Source organism: Pelodiscus sinensis, chromosome 2 (assembly GCF_049634645.1).
Source record: "Pelodiscus sinensis isolate JC-2024 chromosome 2, ASM4963464v1, whole genome shotgun sequence".
Taxonomy (NCBI): domain Eukaryota; kingdom Metazoa; phylum Chordata; order Testudines; family Trionychidae; genus Pelodiscus; species Pelodiscus sinensis.
In genome coordinates, this window is record NC_134712.1 from 102,079,653 (window position 1) to 102,100,695 (window position 21,043).

At 46.9% G+C, this 21,043-nt stretch overlaps 1 protein-coding gene across 5 annotated transcripts in view; it reads left to right on the forward strand.

Moving 5' to 3' along the window:
• DCDC2 (doublecortin domain containing 2) overlaps nucleotides 1–21,043 on the forward strand; it is a 109,987-nt gene that overhangs the window by 57,577 nt on the left and 31,367 nt on the right. For all 5 annotated transcript variants that reach the window (XM_075921152.1, XM_075921153.1, XM_075921151.1 and 2 more), the window contains 3 exons: nucleotides 2,132–2,278; nucleotides 4,544–4,598; nucleotides 9,369–9,552. In XM_075921152.1, coding sequence (XP_075777267.1) covers nucleotides 2,132–2,278; nucleotides 4,544–4,598; nucleotides 9,369–9,552 — 386 coding nt within the window. The remainder of the gene's footprint in view (nucleotides 1–2,131; nucleotides 2,279–4,543; nucleotides 4,599–9,368; nucleotides 9,553–21,043) is intronic.

Sequence of the window (21,043 nt, forward strand, 5' to 3'; positions counted from 1 at the left end):
TAGAGAAATTAATATTTGCTTGTTTGGTGTACTATGCGTCCCCTTGCTTTACGTGCACTTTGCATATGCGCCCCCTCTAGAAAGCTTCTAAATGCAGATGTTTGCATATTCAATTAAATTATGTAAACACGCTCCAGTTGAGTTGTGGAATGTGCTGCACAGGTTGGAAACTGTACAATATAGAGGGATCCTTCCACCTCACCTTGTGATCGTGTATAAAATCAGACACTTTGAAATGAGATGATTATGACAGAAGAGAAATAGAAAACCCCAAGCAACAAGTTTTTTTCCTGTACTGACAGTAAATGCATGTGTATACACAATAGTCTGTTAGTCTGTATATTGAGATTATTATGGTAAAGATCTGTCTTGTGCAGCACAGACATTAGCTCTCAGTATTTTAATTTTGTACATAGTTTACCTTGCTATAAAGTAAAAGCGATCTCACAGTATCTTAACACTAACCACCACAATAAAAGAAGCTCAACCCAGAATAGGTATCCTGTGTGAACAAAAGTACTATGCATAATTATGTTCAAACTTAAAATAAGATAGGTTCTGAATCTTGGGGTTATGACCTAACCGCTTTTTCCATATAGCAGGACAGGAAGTGGATCCTGATATGGAAAAAAGGGACCTAGTAGGAAAAGGCTGAGAATCAGTGGAATGGATCGCTTGTTGCTAGAAAGCAGGGCATAGTGAGAATAAAGTTTTTGTGAGTACAGAAATCCAATAGTTCTTATACTTACTCCAGTTATTGGATAGAGGGAACCCTTTATGTGTCCCCCAACAGTTCATATTTCATTAGCTGACACAATTCACCAGGACAGTGAGAGATCAGTCCTAAATTAGATTTCTTTGCTTGCCTGCTTGGATTCCAAGTACAGTAAAACTCCGTTGGTCTGGCATCTGACGGTCCGGCACTCCTGATGGTCCGGCACCATCAGGAACCCGGAAGTGCTCCGCAGCCGGACCATTGGAGCTGCTCTGCCTCCAGCTTCCCCTATTCAGCTGCTGCTAAAACTGACCAGCGGCTGAATCGGGGAAGCCGGAGGCAGAGCAGCTGGGGCGCTGCATGGTAGGTCCCCTAGCGCTGCCCCTGGGGGCTGTGGGACCAACCCGGCAGCACCCCAGGTGTCCCCGATTCAGCCGCTGCTGAAATTGACCAGCGGCTGATTCTGGGAAGCCCGGGGCAGAGCTGCTCTGCCTCAGGCTTCCTGGAGTCAGCTCTTGGTCAATTTCAGCAGTGGCTGAATCGGGGACGCTTGGGGCAGAGCAGCCAGGGTGCTGCTGGGTTGGTCCCTCACCGCCGCTTCTCGGTGCTACTGGATCAACCCGGCAGCACCCCAGCTGCGCTGCCCCAGGCGTCCCCAAGTCAGCCGCTGCTGAAATTGACCAGTGGCTGACTCAGGGAAGCCCGGGGCAGAGCAGCTCTGCCTCAGGCTTCCTGGAGTCAGCTCTTGGTCAATTTCAGCAGCGGCTGACTTGGGGACGCCCGAGGCAGAACAGCTGGGGTGCTGCCGGGTTGATCCAGTAGCGCCAAGGAGCGGCGCTGCGGGACCAACCCAGCAGCACCCCAGCTGCTCTGCCCCAGGTGTCCCCAAGAGCAGCTGGGGTGCTGCCTGGTTGGTCTCGCCGCGCCAAGGGTAGGCGTTACCCCGACCAACCCGGCAGCACTCCAGCTGCTCTGCCCCAGGCATCTCCGATTCAGCCGCTGCTGGTCAGTTTCAGCAGTGGCTGAATCAGGGACACTTGGGGCAGAGCCGGACTATCGGAAGGGGGGGCTATGAGGGGTCTGGGGTGGCACCCCCCCCCCAGACCCCTCATAACTCTCCCTTCCGATAGTCCGGCATATTTGATAATCCGGCACCCCCTGGGTCCCAAAGGTGCCGGATTATCGGAAGTTTACTGTACCAAGAAGCTTGAGCCAAGCTGTGATGTGGATGGTTCATTCTTGATATGAGTCTTTGGGTGCATAGGATTTTTGTATGACAGCTGTTATAGCTCTGCATTTGAAGTCCAGGAAATTAAGGACCCAAAAGAACCATTTATGATTTTTAAGTGGATAGTTACTCCACCTTTTCAGTGTACTTAGCAAAGCTCATTAAAACTGCAATTCATGTTTTGCCAGGCTTTATACATTAGATGGAAAACTTGTTCAGAGTGGATCAGATCTGGAGAATGGACAGTTCTATGTTGCAGTGGGCAGAGACAAGTTTAAGAAGTTGCCTTATGGTGAGCTACTGTTTAGCAAGTCTACAGTAAGAAGACCTCAGGGGTAAGCTGTGTGTGTACTTGTTTTCAAACTATTTGTATATTAACTATTGTGGCTACAAACCAAACCCAATAAAACACAAAATGATTGTCTGAGACACACAACATGTAACACAGAAGCAGCCGTTTATTTATAATTTTGAAAAACCTGTGCTGATACCCATGAAAGAGAAGAGAGGACAAAAATATTAGCAGAAAGGAAAGAAACTAAGAGGATGTGTTTCTCTCATAAAAGCACCATTAAAGTGAGAGATTATGTATCACAACATGATCAGTGTGAGAGATATTCAATACCTCCCTGGCTCACCCCTCCCCATCCAGATTTTTCCTCTAGTTGTGCTAATCCAGACAGCTCTATGGTCTTCAGTGGAACTGTGCTGATAATTTACAGTGGCTGAGGAACACTATTATTTTGTATGGTGTGCAAAGCATATATTTGTTTTAAACATTCTGTAAACCACCTCTATGACCCAGAAGTGGAGAATGACCTTTCTTAAAAGGAATTCTCCCTCCCCCCCCCCCCCCACCACTCTGTTTCCCAATTACACACTCTTCCAAACCTTCCCCTGACTACCTGTGCAAGGAGAAAAGCGAGCTAAGGTGATGTTAACATCTGTTCACCAGGGACTAGACCAGTGTTTCTTAAATTTTTTAAGACCAAGGATCACCAAACAATATTTTTTATGACAATACCAAGGATTTTTTGTTGAGCCAAAAAAAAAAAAAAGGGGGGGGGGAGCTTGGGAGAAAGTTATTGAGTGGAAAAAAGGTCTGCCCCTTTAAAGGTGGCCATTTTGAATTATGTTGTTCTCCATGGCACACCTGTGACCGCCTCGCGGCATACCGGTGTGCCGTGGAACACAGTTTAAGAAACACTGGACTTAGACAATGCACCTGTCACAGGAGTATTCTTTTAGAGCTGCTTGATACTACAAATATGAATGGGCCTGCTGTTCATTACCATTAGTAGTCCCATTGAGTTCCATGATAATAAGTACTACACTGGTAATATTTGCAAGATTGAGCTTAAAATGAGTATGTGATACATCACTATCTGTTAAAATTCTTTAGAAAGTTTGGGCTCAATTCCCTAACTTTCTCTGATGTAGATCAGGAATAATTTCCTGATAATTTGTACAATATGAGACAAACTCTGGTCTCACATCAGTTTCTCTCTGCCATATCTCCAGAAAATTACCTCCAATGCAATATATGCTGGTTTTAGTGATCTGTATACAGAGAGAATTCGTAACGCACAATATTCTGGGAAAAATATTTTTAAGGCAAATCATAACTAAGCCTATGTTTGTGTTACGAGCTAGGTGTCTGATTTCTCCGTTTGTGTACATGTACTTGAGCTAATTCTCATTGCGCTAGAATGAGTGTAAATAGTAACATAGCCATGATAGTGGTAGCTGTGCCAAGTACATACCCAGCAATGAGAGCTAGAATGAGTGTGTGCACATGAACAGGGGAAACACACCCCAGCTGCATTGTGTAGCTTAAGAACTGTTGAGCTAGATTCTCAGCTGGTATAAATCGGCATCACTACACTGAAGTTAGTGGAGATAGGAGGATCTGGCACAGATTAACAAAATACCCTCCTCACATTTTTCAATATATAAAGTCTGTTGGTGGTTCTCAACATTTCTGGATTTCTGTATCCCTTTGGGAGTCTGATTTTGTCTTTGTCTCCCCCAAGTTTCACCACACTCAGAAACTACTTGCTTACAAAATTGGACATAAATACAGAAGTGTCACAGCATACTGAAAAATTGCTTCCTTTCTCATTTTTGCCATATAATTATAAAATAAATCAATTGGAATATAAGTATTGTACTTCCATTTCAGTGTATAGTATACAGAGCAGTAGAAACAAATCATTGTGTATATCAATTTTAATTTGTACTGACTTTGCTAGTGCTTTTTGTGTAGCCTGTTCTAAAACTAAGCAAATATTGACATGAATTGATGTACTCCCTGAAAGACCTTTGCATACCCCTGGTTGAGAATCACTGAAGTATACTTTATAGGAATTACAATACATTTATTTGCCTCAGCTAATGATTAGGCATTTCACTGCAACCTACTACATGTTAAATTGATGTTGCTATCAGTGGGATTTCTTAGTAGAATAGTGGATTGGGTGAAATAATTAACTACATTGCATAGTTAGGTAAACAAACCTTTGTTTGTTATAATAAAGGCACATGGAGTGTTTACATTATAGACTGTGTTTAAAATCCTAAGATGATATTTGTTTCTGCAGTTCCAAAGCTTCTTCACTGCCTCCTGTTGTGGGATCCCGAAAATCTAAAGGGAGTGTAAGTAGCAAATGCCATAATAAGAGTTTTTGCTGTTAACTGTGCTTAATTCCAACAGATGGAAAGTTGCTTTCCTTTGGGTTTCAATTAAATGTGATATAATAAAATCCAGAGCCACCTGGTGGTATGTTCATTACTGCTTGAAGAATATGGACCTATTCACATGTCATTTAGAAAAATGTAATCTCAGAAAATATTCTTGCTATAATGGCTCTTTATTTTGTACAACATCTCTGAAACACAGCCAAGGGTTTACTGTTGCTTCGAGATATTTCTCATATTTTTTTAGAACTATACTTGTTAGTTTGTGCTTGTCAAGGCTGTTCCTCTCTCTGGCACTCTGAGTGCAGATGGTGGGGGCCCACTAGAGACCTTCAATACCTTGTCTCTATAGGCTTCTGCTGAAAAAGCTCCCCAAGGTCACAGAGCCCTTAGCCTTGGGAGGTTGCTGCCACCATCAAGTGAAACAAAAGAAAACTCCTTTCTTTCTGAACTCAGGAAAAAGCACTTAGACTTCTTCCAGAGGCGCCTCCCATCCCCCCGCTCATCTACCACAAGAGAACTGGGAATAAATAAAGAGAAAACAATCTCTGACAGCTGACCTCTCGGTCTTAGGCATACATACACAGACCTCCTGTTATCTTCCAGGATACAAGAATCAAATCATTGCCCTAAAAAGGTGATTTTATTAACAAAACAAAAAGATATACTTAATAAAGCATATTTGGTTGCTAGGTGTTAGAGGGTCAGGGCTGTTGCCTGCTTTGTCACTCTGAGTGTAGAAGATGGGGGCCCACAAAGACCTTAAATACCTTGCCTCTACAGGCTCTGCTTACAAAAAAACCTCCCCACAGTCACAGATGCACTGGCTCTGAGGGAAAAAAAAGCTGCTACTATCAAGTGATTTCACCCTGAAAAAGAGAAGGGAACACTTGATTCCTTCCCCAAGGGTACCCCAAGGTCTTCTGCTCCAAAAGAGCTTGAAAAAAGAAGAGTGAGAAACAAACTGCAGTGTCTGGTAGCTGACTGCCCAGTCGTAGGCAGGCAAATACACAAAGAGAGCCCCTGTTACTTTCCAGGACACAAGAATCAAATCATCACATTAAAAAGTGATTTTTATTAACAAACAAAAGATATACTTGATAAACATACTTGGCTGCGAGGTGTACAGAGCAACTAAGTAAAACAAATTTAAAACAGAGAAAATCTCCAGGAACAACTCTTAGTGAATGGGGAAGGGAAGGCATGGGTTCACACAGAGAAGGTTACACCAGACAACCAAAATAAAGAAAAATACCCTGATCGTGACTAGATACACTTTTCCTTATACTCATGATCCATGCTGATCTGTACTTTAAGATCCAGTTCACTCCCATGTCCAATATTTCTTATAGACATGGTCATTTTGATCCCTGCATCTGCTCTCTCCAGCCTTTTTCTTAGAAATTCCCACAAAGAAAGAACAGACCAGGTATCTATATCCAATTTGGATTTCAGAACTGTATCCCCATTGGTTCTTGTGGCCCCATGCCAACACCCTTGCTAGCTACCTGAGTTCAGCCCCATAGTCACCGGGTGCTAGCCAGCACTCCTCCTATCTGGCACAGAGAGCAACTGAGACACAAACAGAGTAAAACAGAGAAATGTTATCTCTGGGATACACTTTAAAATACAATATATGGGGAAGGGGCACATGGATTTAGCACAGAGAAGTTTAACCAAACAACAAAACAAAGAAAATAACTTGATCACAACTAAATAGACATTTTCCTATCTAGTTACAATCTGTGCTTCAAGATCCAGTCCATTTCATGCCCAATACTCTTTGTAAGCATGGTAGTTCTGCCTCTTTCAATTCATCTTATCCCCCCAACTTCTGGCTTAAAACTCATTCAAAAAAGCCAGCAGGCAGGTATATTTTCCAATTCAAATTTCAACACTTTTCCCCTTTGGCTCTCCTGGCTCCCTGCCAACACCCTCTAGCTATCTGAGTTTAACCCTTTAGCCATCAAATTCTAGCCAGCACTCTTCCTATCTATCACAAGGCTTTTTTTTTTAATTCAGTTTATATCACAAGGAAAATAAACAATCAAGACCTCATGCAAAATCCACTAAAACAGTGAGAGTCTTTTCAGGGTCTTCAATGGGCTTTGAGTCAGGCCATAAAAGAGTTGCCTATCCCATGTTCTAGGAAACCTTGACAGCCTGATTCTTTATTGCCTTACTCCCTTTATAGCCACTGACAGGGCTCGACAAATAATGCAATCTACTCGCCCATGGCATCGCCGGACAGCGCGGCTGGCGAGCGGGGCTCACCGCAGTTCAGCGAGCCCTGACCACTGACACCTCACAGACTCAGACTTAAAAGTCAGAAGGAATCTTCATGATCACCTGGTCTGGCCTGCATCCCATGCAAAGTGGGTATAAAATGTTGCCAAATCAGGATGGTAGTATTTTATTCCCTTCTTGCATTCACTGTGCACAGAGATAAATGACCACAGAAAGGGAATGGAGTGGAGAATGAGGCTCACAGTCTAAAAGTATAAGCCCTGTTGTCCATTCCACCCACCCTGCTTCCCCAACCAACCTTTATCTCTCCCCCCCCCCCAAAAAAGGAATAAGAACAAAATATGAAACAATTGGGGGGAAAAAACCTTCCACTCCATTCAGTATAAATTCGATAGATAATACAAACATCAGTATAAAGTGGCTTCCTTGTTCCATTCACTGTATGTGAATTTCAGCATTCTAGATTTTTTTTAAATTAATTTCTTTTAACCATGAGAAAAGTCTGGGAAAAAGAAGCAAGAAGATAACAAGAATAATGGTTAACATTCAGAATTTGTCTGTTGTTCAGTTGTACCGTATTTTCCGGCGTATAGGGCGACTGGGCGTATAAGACGACCCCCTATCTTTTTAATTAAAAGATAGGGTTTCATCTTATACCCCAGCGCCCCTCCGCCTCCTTTGCTCCCGGTGTCCCTGGTCTGCTGGAGATGGTCCCCAGCAGACTAGAGGCACCGGGAGCAAAGCCGCCAGGAGCGCCTGGGCTCCCCTCCCCCCCCCCCCGCCGGAGCCCCTCCGTGGCTTTGAAAGCCTCGGGGGAAGCCGGCGGGGGGGCATCCCAGGCGCGCATGGGCTGCCCCCCCGCCAGAGCCCCTCCGTGGCTTTGAAAGCCTCGGGGGAAGCCGGCGGGGGGGCATCCCAGGCGCGCATGGGCTGCCCCCCCGCCAGAGCCCCTCCGCGGCTTTGAAAGCCTCGGGGGAAGCTGGCGGGGGGGCATCCCAGGCGCGCATGGGCTGCCCCCCCGCCGGAGCCCCTCCGCGGCTTTGAAAGCCTTGGGGGAAGCCGGCGGCGGGGCATCCCAGGCGCGCATGGGCTGCCCCGCCGCCGGCTTCCCCCGAGGCTTTCAAAGCCGCGGAGGGGCTCCGGCGGCGGGGCATCCGGCGTACAAGACGACCCCCGATTTTTGGGGGATGTTTTTTAACTTCAGAGGTCGTCTTGTACGCCGGAATATACGGTATTCTATATAGAGAAGGAATGAAGACAAAATTAAAAAATGAACAATTGATACACTGATGCATGGTAGATATTTTATTATATGTGCAGACTTTTGCGGAATATGTAGCATTAATATTAACTATCTGGTATAAGATTCTCAATTAGTGTCAATCAGTGGAATTCCATTGACCTTAATAGACACCTAAAGTTTTACTGCTGCTGTCAGTATGGACCAGCACTCTGATGTGTTATGAATTTTAGAATTTGTAGGCATTGAAAGAAAAAGTTGAAATGTGGCTATATCCTCATTCCTGATTACACAAAACAAATAAAAACCATCTTTAAATGTAATGAGGTGACATATCTATTGACTGTATACAAATCAGAAGAACCATAATACAAATGTTGTTTTTATTTAAAAAATGGCAGGATGCATGATGCATGCAGAATTTTTGGTTAAGCAAAGGTTATTGTAGTGAAGCCAGTCATGAGACTTCTGGTTAAAGATAGACATTGCCTCTCACCTTCAGCAGCATGGGGGTGAGGTGGGGAGGGGAAAATGGTGGGGGAGGCTTGCTGTCTTTGTCTATTCTGCCCGCGTTGGTACTTTGTAGAATTACAGGGCCCTCTAGTGTTCAAGACTTAATCAAACAGCTTCATCCATTGAAGTACCAACTGGAAATTACCTGGCCTTTGTGATTTAACTAAATGGTACTGTCTGTGTCTGGGATATGTAATCTCTGCTGCATACATATTTATGGTATAACTTTAAAAAAATTATTGTGAACCAGTTTAATCTAAGAAAAAAACACCTGGAAGTCACATTTTTTTCAGGTTAAATATTGTGTTAAACTGAAATATGGTCAATCAAAGGGAAGAAGTGCATGCTGCTTATTAGAGAAAATTATTGTGTTGAAACAGTGAACACCCGCAACTCCAAATGAAGTCAGTGGGAGCTGTGGGGGACTGGGCACCTACAAAAAACAACTTCTGCATATCCTTTTAATATGCATTGCCATGTCATTTTGCCTTCCTTTATCAAAGATAGCTTTCAGATCTGTTCTTCTGAATTTGCCATGGTGAGTTTCCATAGGGAGATATGGATTCTTGGACTATTTTAGGTAACATCTGCAGGTAACATGAAAAAGCACTGGTGGCTAGTGAATGTATCTGGCTTTATATTTGCTGTATAAAGTATGGTAGGCTACGGTGAAACTTTACAATATTATCCTATATTTACCAATGAAAATGCCAAATGATTTTTCTTAGGGAAATGATCGCCAGTCTAAATCTACTGTTGACTACAGTCATACAGGAGACATGTTGTCATCCCCTCAGCCTCCAAAGAGAAAGGAAAAGAGAGAACAGACTGAAGGGAAGATGAGCTTTTCCAACAAACCTGCAAAAGTGAAGCAAAATATGCGAACAAGAACTTACATCCTTCAAAATAATGGTGAGTACTTAGAAATATCTCATCATGTATGTTTCTGAACGTGCAGGGCCTGATTCCGGTCTTGGTTATGCTCTGAATGTCTGGAATAACAGATTGGTGTAAATCCCAATGAGGTCATTAGATTTTCAGTGCACTTTGCCACATCCATTTCCAGATCAAATGTATCTGTACGCTGCATTCAAAGCCTCAGCTCAATTTATAAAAGACAGTCTAAAGTGATACATGCCATGTATAATGTAAGCTAAATAATTTGGGGTCGCCCAAGCTTTTATGCTTTTGGTCCAAGCATAACCAATGAAAAAGCAGAAGCAGAACCACTTTGTCATTTATCTGTATCGAAAAAAAGCGAGTTTGCTCCAAGAACATTAGTGTCCCAGAGGATCCCATGCTGGCTGCCCGATTTTGATAAAACAAAATGACTTAAACTCAGAGGGAATAGAACAAATGTAGAACGCCAATTAGCCAATAGCTGCATAGACTAATCACACTTCAGACTTGCTGGAGGCAACTTCTGATTTGCTTCCCCACTGTGTCATGGCAGCAATTTAGAAATGTAATAATAAATGTACTTGTTGGGAAATGTCTTTCCTCCCCTTATGGGCTAAGAATTATTTTTTATGTCTAGATAGAATATCCACTCTGTACAGATGATGTTGAGACATTAATGGACTATTTTTCTTATTACTAATAGCTCAAAAATTGTTAATATGGTTCAGTTAATCTGTCAGCAAAAATGAATTATAATTTTCATAGCTTCTGATGTTTCCCTAAACTGCCATTTAAATGTGTTATAATTATGCATCATGCTTTATAACTTGAGCATGTTGGATCCAACAGTGCATCTGCAATGGTACCATATTGTGATTTACAAATTGTATATTCTGATTCCAAGGAGTAGAATTGAAAATTGACATTTAAAGATCGATGAAACCCTTTACCTCTGAATCAGTTTGTAGAAGAACTGTATGGGGTGGTTTCTTTTAGAAGAGGCATGTAGAGTTGCTGGTTTATTTTTGTTATGAAATGAGTGCTCTTGATTTGTAGTGCTGATGTTACTCTACATTGACACTAGAGATGTAAAAAGTCACTTAAAAAAGTAACCATGCAACCTCTAAAACTTTTGGCGGTTACATGCGCTGAGGGCTCTGTAGTATAACGCTTTGCTTTGTATTGCAGAGCCTGCAGCAAAGCTGCCTCCCTGGCAACAGGGCCAGCAAGGGCTGTCAGCTCCGCTCCCAGGGAAGGGTTTCGCTGCTGCAGTGACGTCTCCTCTCCAGGAGCGGGACTGGCAAGGGTTATCGGCCTCCCAGTCACAAGGGAAGCTTTGCTGTGGGCTCTGCAGCAGGCTCCCCTTGCTCTGACGCCTCTCCCGGGGAGCCACACTATGTAACTTGCAGTGGGTGTGGGGCGGGGGTGGGCCCAGTGCAGACAGGCTGCCGTGACAGGCCGAACAGAGCTGGAGCACTCTCCTTCCCAGAGCGGGTGGAGAGTTGCTCCAGCCCCTCATGGTTAGTCTGAACTGGTAAGTCTCACCCCCTGAGGCAGGGCACTACCTGTGGTGGGGCAACAGCAAAGGCTCGCCGACGGGTGGGACAGCTGCTCTGGGTCCCAGCCATTCAAAAGGGAAGCAGCCAGAGCTCCAGGGCTTTAAATCACTGCTGGAGCCCAATATGGCACACTTTAGGAGGCTGAGCAGGCTGCTGGGAGTGGGTGTGTCATAGCACATTGTGGGAGGTGCTGAGGGCTTGCTGCCCCCACATTGGCCCCTTCTGCCCAGGACTCCACCTCTTTTGGGAGCACAGAGTCATACCTCCCACCTTGCTCAAGGGCCTAGCAAATCTATTGTTTCCCCTGCATGCAGCCACCTGTGCCCAGCCTCCTGACCATTCTCCCTCTGTCTGCTGGCTATGTGGGCTCTTCCCGGATGGGTCATGCAGACTGCAGGCAATTTGGGTGTGTCTAAACTACATGGCTCCGTCGATGGAGCCATGTAGATTAGGCTGATCAGCAGAGGGAAAAAAAGTCACGATTTAAATAATCGCGGCTTCATTTAAATTTAAATGGCTGCCGCGCTGAGCCGACAAACAGCTGATCAGCTGTTTGTCGGCTCAGCGTGCTAGTCCGGATGCTCCCGCGCCGACCTGAAAGCGCTTTATCGACCTCCCTGTTATGCCTCATAGGATGAGGTTTACCGGGGAGGTCGATAAAGGGCTTTCATGTCGACAGGGGAGCGTCCAGACTGCCCCGATCTGCCGACAAAAAGCTGATCCGCAGAGCGGGGTAGCCATTTAAATTTAAATGAAGCTGCGATTATTTAAATTGCGGCTTTATTTCCCTTTGCCGAACAAACAAATCTATATGGCTCCGTCGACGGAGCCATGTACTCTACACGTACCCTTTGAGATAGCAAACTACCCCTCAAAAACTGCTCCAAGTACGAAGCGATCCATAAAACGTAAAAATAAGAGAGGCCTATGCAAGGTCAAAATGACTCGCCAACTCTTTTTCAAAAGTATCCTGTTATTTTTTTTTCATGCTGAAATTAAAATCTGACATTTAATTAAAAAATAACAAATGTTTTGATTAGAATATACAGCTTATCAGACAATAGTGTCATTCAGATGTCAAACTGAATCCTTTCTAACAGCCATTAGAGTAATAAAACACAATGTCTAAGGTCCCTTTCCTGCAAACTCTTGCACTCTCATGGATCCCCATTGACAAAGGAAAAGCATACCTCTCTCCAATTAATATTTGCTTTTCAGCAGTTCAGAAGCAGTCATATCACCAGGCATGGAATATCCAGGAAGTCATTGCGTGATTCTCATTATGTTACTGCTAGTTCAAGATCATTTCTATGCTTACAGTGTATTTTAACAAGGATTATGTTGTTTTTTCATTTTATATTTTTATACTTATTTTTCAATTAAGCTTACCTCTACTTTTTAGTTAGAAGATTCAGATTTCATTTTGGCTAGATCACAATGCCAAGGCTTCTTTTCTTCTGCTTTCTTGGTACTTGGCCCCCATCCTGATGACTGCTCTTGACAGCAGAAAAGATCATACAAGTAGAATGCCAGCATTGCTTGATTTTGATTTAAGATCAGCGGATAGTTATGATCCCAGACATGTTGTTATATCGGAGTAGCTAATGGCAGGTATTCTTTAAATTAGAAGGGTTGCATTGTTAGCTCTTGGAAAGTAGTGGTTTTACTATGGCTCTTTCTAAAGAAAAGGCTGTTCTTGTCATGTAGTTGCTTTGATGTTACACAGGATTCTGAGCAGACTTTTTTTGTAGTAAGATTTTCTTCTACCTGTCCTTTTTATTTTCCTTTGAAGAACTGAAATGCTCAGAAAAATGCCAGAGAGCCCTAAAAATTAAAAGACTTGTATATAATCCAGAGAAGAGATACCACAGTGACTGCAGCAGCATGTGTTGAATCACATTACCCTCCCAATGTGCTTAAACTAAGTTTGGGGGTCTGTAGGAGAGAGTTTCTCTTGCCATTCATTTCCTGTATCATCTGATGGGCTATGTCTACACTGGCATGATTTTGAGCAACTGCTCTTTAACGGCCAAGAGAGCGTCTATATTGGCCGGGACTCGTAAGAACGATGCGCTTTTGCGCAAGAGAGCGTCTACATTGGCGGGACGCTCTTGCGCAAAAGCAGGAACCTGGAACGATTTTGGAGCGGGCAAAAGAGCACCAGCCCTTTCCGGGGGTGGGGGCTGAAACTCCTTTGAGACACGTGCTTAAATGGATCTCCCTGGACAGCCGTTTCTCTCCTGCTGCGTGCTATAGGACCTCTTGCAGGGACTGACAGCTGTAGTAGTTCTAGTTGTGGTTGCCCTCTGCCTTGTTGGACACCACAGCCTTGTGCCTTAGGGTGTGTTTAGACTACATGCCTCCTTCGACGGAGGCATGTAGATTAGCCAGATCGGAAGAGGGAAATGAAGCCGCGATTAAAATAATCGCGGCTTCATTTAAATTTAAATGGCTGCCCCGATCTGCCGATCAGCTGTTTGTCGGCAGATCGGGGGAGTCTGGACGCGATGCGCCGACAAAGAAGCCTTTCTTCATCGGCACAGGTAAACCTGGTTTCACGAGGCTTACCTGTGCCGATGAAGAAAGGCTTCTTTGTCGGCGCATCGCGTCCAGACTCCCCCGATCTGCCGACAAACAGCTGATCGGCAGATCGGGGCAGCCATTTAAATTTAAATGAAGCCGCGATTATTTTAATCACGGCTTCATTTCCCTCTTCCGATCTGGCTAATCTACATGCCTCCGTCGAAGGAGGCATGTAGTCTAGACACACCCTTAGTGACATTAGCTGATTTTTTGACCTCAGCTCTTTTTTTGTGCCATGGAGCCAGAGGTGGCCTTGTGCCTGCTCTGGCCCCTTCCAGCCATTTTGGAGTGCCTGCAGCTGCTGCTCCATGCTGCTGCACTCGTCGTCCAGGACCTTGAGGCGCAGGTCACTCTGGACTCCCTCACCAGGGAGTCCATGGCATCCCTGTGGCATCCAGGGCCGGCCCGAGCACATATGGTGCCCTGGGCCCAGGCGCGTGGTGCCGCCCCCGGGTGCACAGTGCCTGCGCGGGCCCACCTGTGGGGCACGGGCCAGCCCCCCCAGGGTGCTCAGGTCTGCCCCCGGGGTGCACGGCGCATGCACTGCCCAGCCCAGTCCAGCCTGTGCTGCTGGCGCACACTGGACTGTGCAGGACCCCACGACTGTGGGGGGAGGGCGCTAATGGCCGGCGCCGTGGGGATGAGAGTGGGGGCTGGCGCTGTGGGAGCTGGGCGTGTGGCACCTGATGGCAGCTATAAGAGACGCCGCGCACCCCTTACAGCTGCCATCAGGTGCCCCCCATCGGTTGGCACCCCGGGCAGCTGCCTGGCTCACCCATGCCTCAGTCCGGTCCTGGTGGCATCCCCACCCCACTGTGGAGAGGCCCTTGTGGAGATTGGACACCAGTACCGACTGGTGGGACCAGTTGGTCCTGGGACAATGGGACGACCAGCAATGGCTCCAGAACTTTCGGATGCAAAAGTGGACGTTCCTGGACCTATGTGCCTGGCTCGCCCCTGCGCTCCAGAGAACCACCACCCGGCTGCGGGCACCCATTTCCGTGGACAAGAGGGTCGCCATTGCCATATGGCAGCTGGCCACCCCGGATAGCTACCGATTTGTGGCACACCAGTTCGGGGTGGGCAGATCGACCGTCGGTGCCGTCGTCATGCAGGTAAGTCCTGGGGGGAGAGGAAGGGGAGAGTACTGCACTGCACTCCATGCTGAAGGGCAGGCAAGACTCCTGGCTGGGGTGATGGGGAATGCCCTGTCACCCGGGGGTTTGGGCCGTCCCTCCTTTGCACAGGCCTGTTGGTGGAGGGTGGGGGTGGGGCCCTGGTGTGTGTGAGTGTGAGGACAGAGGGCATCACGGGGGGGAGCCCCCCCAAGGGAGCACGCACTCACCCTGCCTTATGTGATGTGTTCCCCTGTGTTTCTGTGCACACTTCTGCAGGTTGTCCATGCTATCAACTACGTCCTGCTCCAGCGAGTCATCTGCCTGTGGGACGTGGAGGCTATGGTGGCTGGCTTCGCTGCCCTGGGATTCCTCAACTGCGGGGGAGCCCTGGATGCAACCCACATCCCCGTCCGTGCCCCGGAGCATCGAGCGGCCTATTTCATAAACCGAAAGGGGTACTTCTCCATTGTACTCCAGGCCCTCGTGGACCACCGTGGACGCTTCCTGGACATTTATGTGGGCTGGTCTGGCAGGGCACACGACGCCTGCATTCTATGAAACTCCGGCCTGTTTATCAGGCTGGAGGCGGGCACTTTCTTCCCCCAGCGGGAATTTTCTGTCGGGGACGTGCCCGTGCCCACGTGTGTTGTCGGGGACGTGGCCTATCCACTGCTGCCCTGATTAATGAGGCCCTACACGGGGCGGACAGACCACAACTGGGCACGGTTCAACGACCGCCTCAACTGGGCCCTCAGCCGGGTGGAGTGTGCCGTCAGCCATCTGAAAGCCCGGTTTCGCTGTTTGCTCACCCGTCTGGAGATGGGTGAGCGGAATGTCCCCGAGGTAGTGGCCGCGTGTTGCGTGCTCCACAACATCATGGAGCGGAAGGGGGAGGCCTTCCTCCTGGCATAGATGGCAGGCGAGGGCCAGGCTTTTGAACAGCCCTGCACAGCTGCCAGGCACACCATGATGGGGTGTGCATCTGGGAGGCCTTGATGGAGATGTTCTCCCAGGCCCCACAGTAGGGTTGCCTCTGTCTCCCTTGACATCTCCCTCCCATCCGCAACACTTCCCTCCTCCCCTCCCCTTACCTAATAAACAACAACATAGTTGTTTTTGGAAACAAAGTTTGGAACTTTTTATTTACAATGTGGGGACGTAGGGTGGGAGTGGGGAGGAGGCTCTGAACTGGGAGGGGTGACTCCTGCGACTGCCTCTGCGGGGGCGGACCATGACGTGTGGTTGAGGCTGCATCGGGGCAGGCAGCACGGGGAGGTGAGCAGGATGGGGTGCATCACGAGGGGGAATTGTGGAAGCAGGAGGGGGCATTGCAGGAGCAGGAGGAGCAGCAGGAAGAGGAGGCATGGACATTGGTATGGGAGGGATGGCGGGTGCATGGGGCAATGCCATGCCTTAATGTACGGCATGGCCAATATGCGTGGTGAGGGCGGTGATGGCGTCTCCAATGTGCTCACACTGGGCCTGGAAGTGGCCCCAGGCCTGCTGGTGCCACTCCAGGTCTGCCTCCACCCGGCGTGTGATGGTTGCCGCCAAAGAAGTTGGTCCCACTCCCGGACCCGCCGGCTTGGTGCCTGGACGGTTGGGGGTGTTGCCGCTGCCGCAGGGCTGGAGGGTCCCCCACTCCTGCTTGGTCCTGCTGCAGGGAACAGAGGAAACGATGGGTCAGTCAGGCAGCCCGGCCACCGTCCCCACACCCCATGCCCTCCGCCCCTGAGCCCAGGTGACACCACAGTACTGTGGCTTGGGCCCACTCGTTCCCCCCCCCCCCTCCGTGTTATATGTTTGCATACAGGACCGCCCCCGGAGAAGGGTGTTCCTCCATGTATTGTAACCACTGGTCTGTGTCTTGGGGGGTGGCGGCGGCAGCGGCGGCAGATGTGTTGTGTTAACCTGTGGAACTCCCTGCTGGGGAGGCTGTGAGACTTTGGGCTAATCGCGGCATGGGCTAGATAGTTCGAACTAGCAAGCCATTCCGCACTATCTGTACACCTCGTTCCACACTATCTGTACACCTCGTTCCAAAAAACATTTTCTATGAACACCTTGGGTATGTCTACACTACCACCCTAGTTCGAACTAGGGTGGTAATGTAGGCATACCGCACTTGCAAATGAAGCCCGGGATTTGAATTTCCCGGGCTTCATTTGCATAAGCCGGCCGGCGCCATTTTTAAATGCCGGCTTGTTCGAACCCCGTGCCATGCGGCTACACGCGGCACGGGCTAGATAGTTCGAACTAGCAAGCCATTCTGCACTCCGCATTCTGTTCCACGAGGCGTACAGATAGTGCGGAATGGCTTGCTAGTTCAAACTATCTAGCCCGTGCCGCGTGTAGCCGCGCGGCACGGGGTTCGAACAAGCCGGCATTTAAAAATGGCGCCGGCCGGCTTATGCAAATGAAGCCCGGGAAATTCAAATCCCGGGCTTCATTTGCAAGTGCGGTATGCCTACATTACCACCCTAGTTCGAACTAGGGTGGTAGTGTAGACATACCCAAGGTGTTCATAGAAAATGTTTTTTGTTTGCTAAAGAACTAAATTAAAATCCGTTGTAGCTGTTCTCTCATGGAGTCTTTCAGGCTTTTGTTTTTATTGCAAAGGGTTTGCAGAAAGGTTTTAGATTTGCTGGCGTAATGTCTGCACCCAGTTTCTGGGTTTAGCCAACATAGTTACTGCAAAGTTAAATGTATCTCACTAATCTGCTAGAATTCTTTGGAGGTGTCAGTGTGGTAATAAGTACAAATAAATAGTGATGATAAAGTAGTGGATAAAGGAGAACTGACTCATAAATTCAAAAGGCTTTTGACAAGGTCCCTCAGGTTATGTGTCTACACTGTAGCTGGCAGCATACCTTGCAGCCTATAGACAGAAACTTTTGAGCTCTGTGTGAACGACTGTGCTAAAATTCAATAGGGTGGACATTGTAGCGTAGGCAGTGTATGGGCTAGATGCCAGAGTATGAGTCCGAGTGCAAGTGGCTGGCTCGTGACTTCGCCCATGATGCAACATCCACATCGCTATTTTTAGTGTGTTATCTTGAGCAAAGCGAGCATGTGTGTTTGACTACCTCAGCTGGAGGCACACTTCCAGCTGCAGTGTAGATTTACCTTAAGAAGAATGTGACACACTGACAGTATGCTGTAATATACTCAATAACTTTTGTGGAATTAAGCTAGCTATATAGAGTTAGGATTAATATATTTGGGGTCCATTGTGTTAACAATGCAATTGCATATGTACTGTTGTGACGTTGTTCAAATGTTCTCTTGTAGGAGGGAGATGCTAATGTACTTTCTCTGTTATCTGTCTTTGGAAGCCATGCCTCTTGCGAGATTCATATACTAGCTCAAACTGGATACTGTAGGGGCCAAAGACAAAAAAGGATTTTTGGATAAATAGTCTGGTTTTAACCTGGCTCAAGGTCTTTTTCCTGAGCCAGCAAATGGACCTCGGTCCTTATGGAAGGATTGGAAAGCCATGACCTACTGAGTTCCCATAAAACTGGGTGCTGGTTCTCAGCGGAGGCTATTATGAACTTGTGATGGGAAAAAGAAATCCCTTGGGTGCGGTATTGAAGGACTGCTCTGGCCAGAACCCATGTTAGAGTTGGGGTGACATCTGGTAAGCTTTTTAGCTTGTGTTTAGGTTCGTCTGTTGTTTTTTTGGAATGTTTTCTCTGTAGTGCTTTTATCTTATCAATAGGCTTGCGTAAAAACGTGCTGTGTGAGTAACTTAGAACTGTAGCAATTAGAGCTCTCTGCTTCTGAAGAGAAAGCCAGGCAGTGTGCTTGGGCAGCTTGTCTCTGCTGGCAATGGCACAGTAAAGGCAGAGAACTGTTCAGCCTGGAAATATGCCAGTCAGAAGGGAGTGAGACATAGTTTTTCCACTCAAGAAAGGCAACAGACGGGGAGCTAGAAGTTGAGAATAGGTGCCCTGGCTAGATCACTAAAGGGACGTGTGGGTGCAGTTGCCCTGAACTGTGACAAAGACTACTGAAAAACTAAGTAATTCTGAAGTGAGAGGCACTCTGTTGTCATGTATCAAAAATGGGCAAAGAGACAGGGAAACAGAGAAGGATTAAATGGTAAGTTTTCACCATGGCAGAAGGTTAACAGCAGGCTATTAGCTTTGAGGGCAATTAACATATTTATTAATGATTTGAAAAGAGGGATGAGCAGTGAAGTTGCACCAATTGCAGATGACACGTATTTTAGGTCACACAAGTGCCTAGAAGTCAGAGAGAAACTTCAGAGGGACGCAACCAAGATAAATGCATGGGCATTACAATGGTAGGTTGCACGTCCACCTGTTTGTAAGCGGGGAATTAAGTATGAGTCCTGCTATTGTGGGGAACTTTCCTGACTTCTATACCACCCCGGTTAAATGGACCAGTGAAAGGAACTGAGTCCCCGCTCCCACTTCCTTTACCCCATGGTTTTCCTGATCCTGAGGGCTCCCCCTCCACTCTCCTGAGTAGCAGAGTCCTCAAAACCCCAACAAGGCTGGGCCCAGGTTTCCTGGGGCTTAATCCCTGACCTTGTAGTCACTAGGGGCAGGAGTTAGGGTGTCCCCACTCCGAGGTGCTCTCTTCACACTGCAGGCTTTCTTGGCCCAGTGATCATTTCATAAGTTTCTAAGCAAATACAATTTATTAAACATCAACTGATTAAAGAGAAAAGAATAAGAAAAAAATGAGAGTGGTTAAATGAGAACACACAGCCATGCTCTGTAGCACAGGGACATCAAAACAGCAGTCTGCAGAGTGTAAGGACAGTTCACAGTCTCTTCCTTATAGGCCCCTTAGAGGCCCTGGATGTGCTGCAGGGGGGCTGCAGGCTGGACACGCTTGCTCTGGCAGTGACCACACAGCCTCAAGCTCTAAGTGGCCAGACCCCTCTCCCAGTCTGGCCTGCTGGGCCTCTTGGCTGGTGATATCTCCCTGCCCAGAGCCTCTCCCCACACTTTGCTGGTCCCAGCTGCTCACCACACCCAGCTGCAGGCTGTGCTGCTTTGTCAGTCTCCAGCTCCTTGCGTTGCTTCTCTGTCCCTTTTGGCTCTCTGATCACTGCCAGTCTGCTGCTCAACACAGGGTCTGCACTCCTTGGGCAGTCTGTGCCTGGCTCTGTTGCTGCAGGACTTCTTCTCCACACAGCTTGCACTGCTCTTAGCTGTCTCTCAGCTCTCTCGTTGCTCAGAGAGACCCAGAACAATCCCAGCTCACAGGGAGGACGGGGCCTGGCCTCTTGCTTTCCTCACTGGCCTGTCCAACCTGTCAATCAGGCTGAGCTGGAGTGTTGGCTGCTTTCCATTGTCTCTGGGGTCTGTCAGTCTCAGGGCCCTGATTTCTCATGGACCCTTCTCCTTTTGATACTGGGAGCTGGCGAACCAAAAACTCCCCCAGAGTTTTAGTAAGGGGCTCACAGTCCCCTTACATGTTGATACAAAGTGATGCAGATCGGTGGGAAAATTTGTACAACTCACACGCCTTATAGGATTCTAAGTTATCAAATCAGGAGGAATACCTTAGAATCACTGTACCCAGCTCAATAGAGAGTGCCTTTCATTGTGCAGCTGTAAACAAAAAGCAAGGTCATACGTTAGGATGCATAAGAGAGCAGGATGGAGAATAAAATGGAAAATATTATGTCATCATATAAGTCAATGGTATGACTTGGTTTTGCTGGTATACTGTGTGTGCACAACTGGTTACCCTATATCAGAAAGGATATTACCGATTTAGAGCAGGTTCTAAGAAGGAAAAAGAATGTGACTCGGGACACAGAAAACCCATCTGAAGAGAGATTGAAAAGTTTGGCAATTTTCACCTTAGAGAAGAAAGAGGGGACATGATAAAAGTGTATAAACTAATTTATGACTTGGAAAAGATAGACTAGGCACTTTTGTTCCCCCAATCTCATAACACAAAAATTGTGTTGGGGACAAATGGCAAATTCAAAACTAATAAAGGGAAATATTGTCTTCACATGACAGTGGAACTCATTGCCATTGGATTTTGTTGAGGCCTAATATTTAGCAAGATTAAAAAAGGGATCAGACATTTATATGGATGATGATGATAACTTTTCCAACTCTGGATATTAATGCTAACAAATTTGGAAGGGGTATAAAACCTCATTTTTTCAGAGCATAAACCAGCCTCTAACTGTTAGGGATTAGGATGAAAGTATCATGGAGGCAGATTGTGCCACATCAACCTACTGAG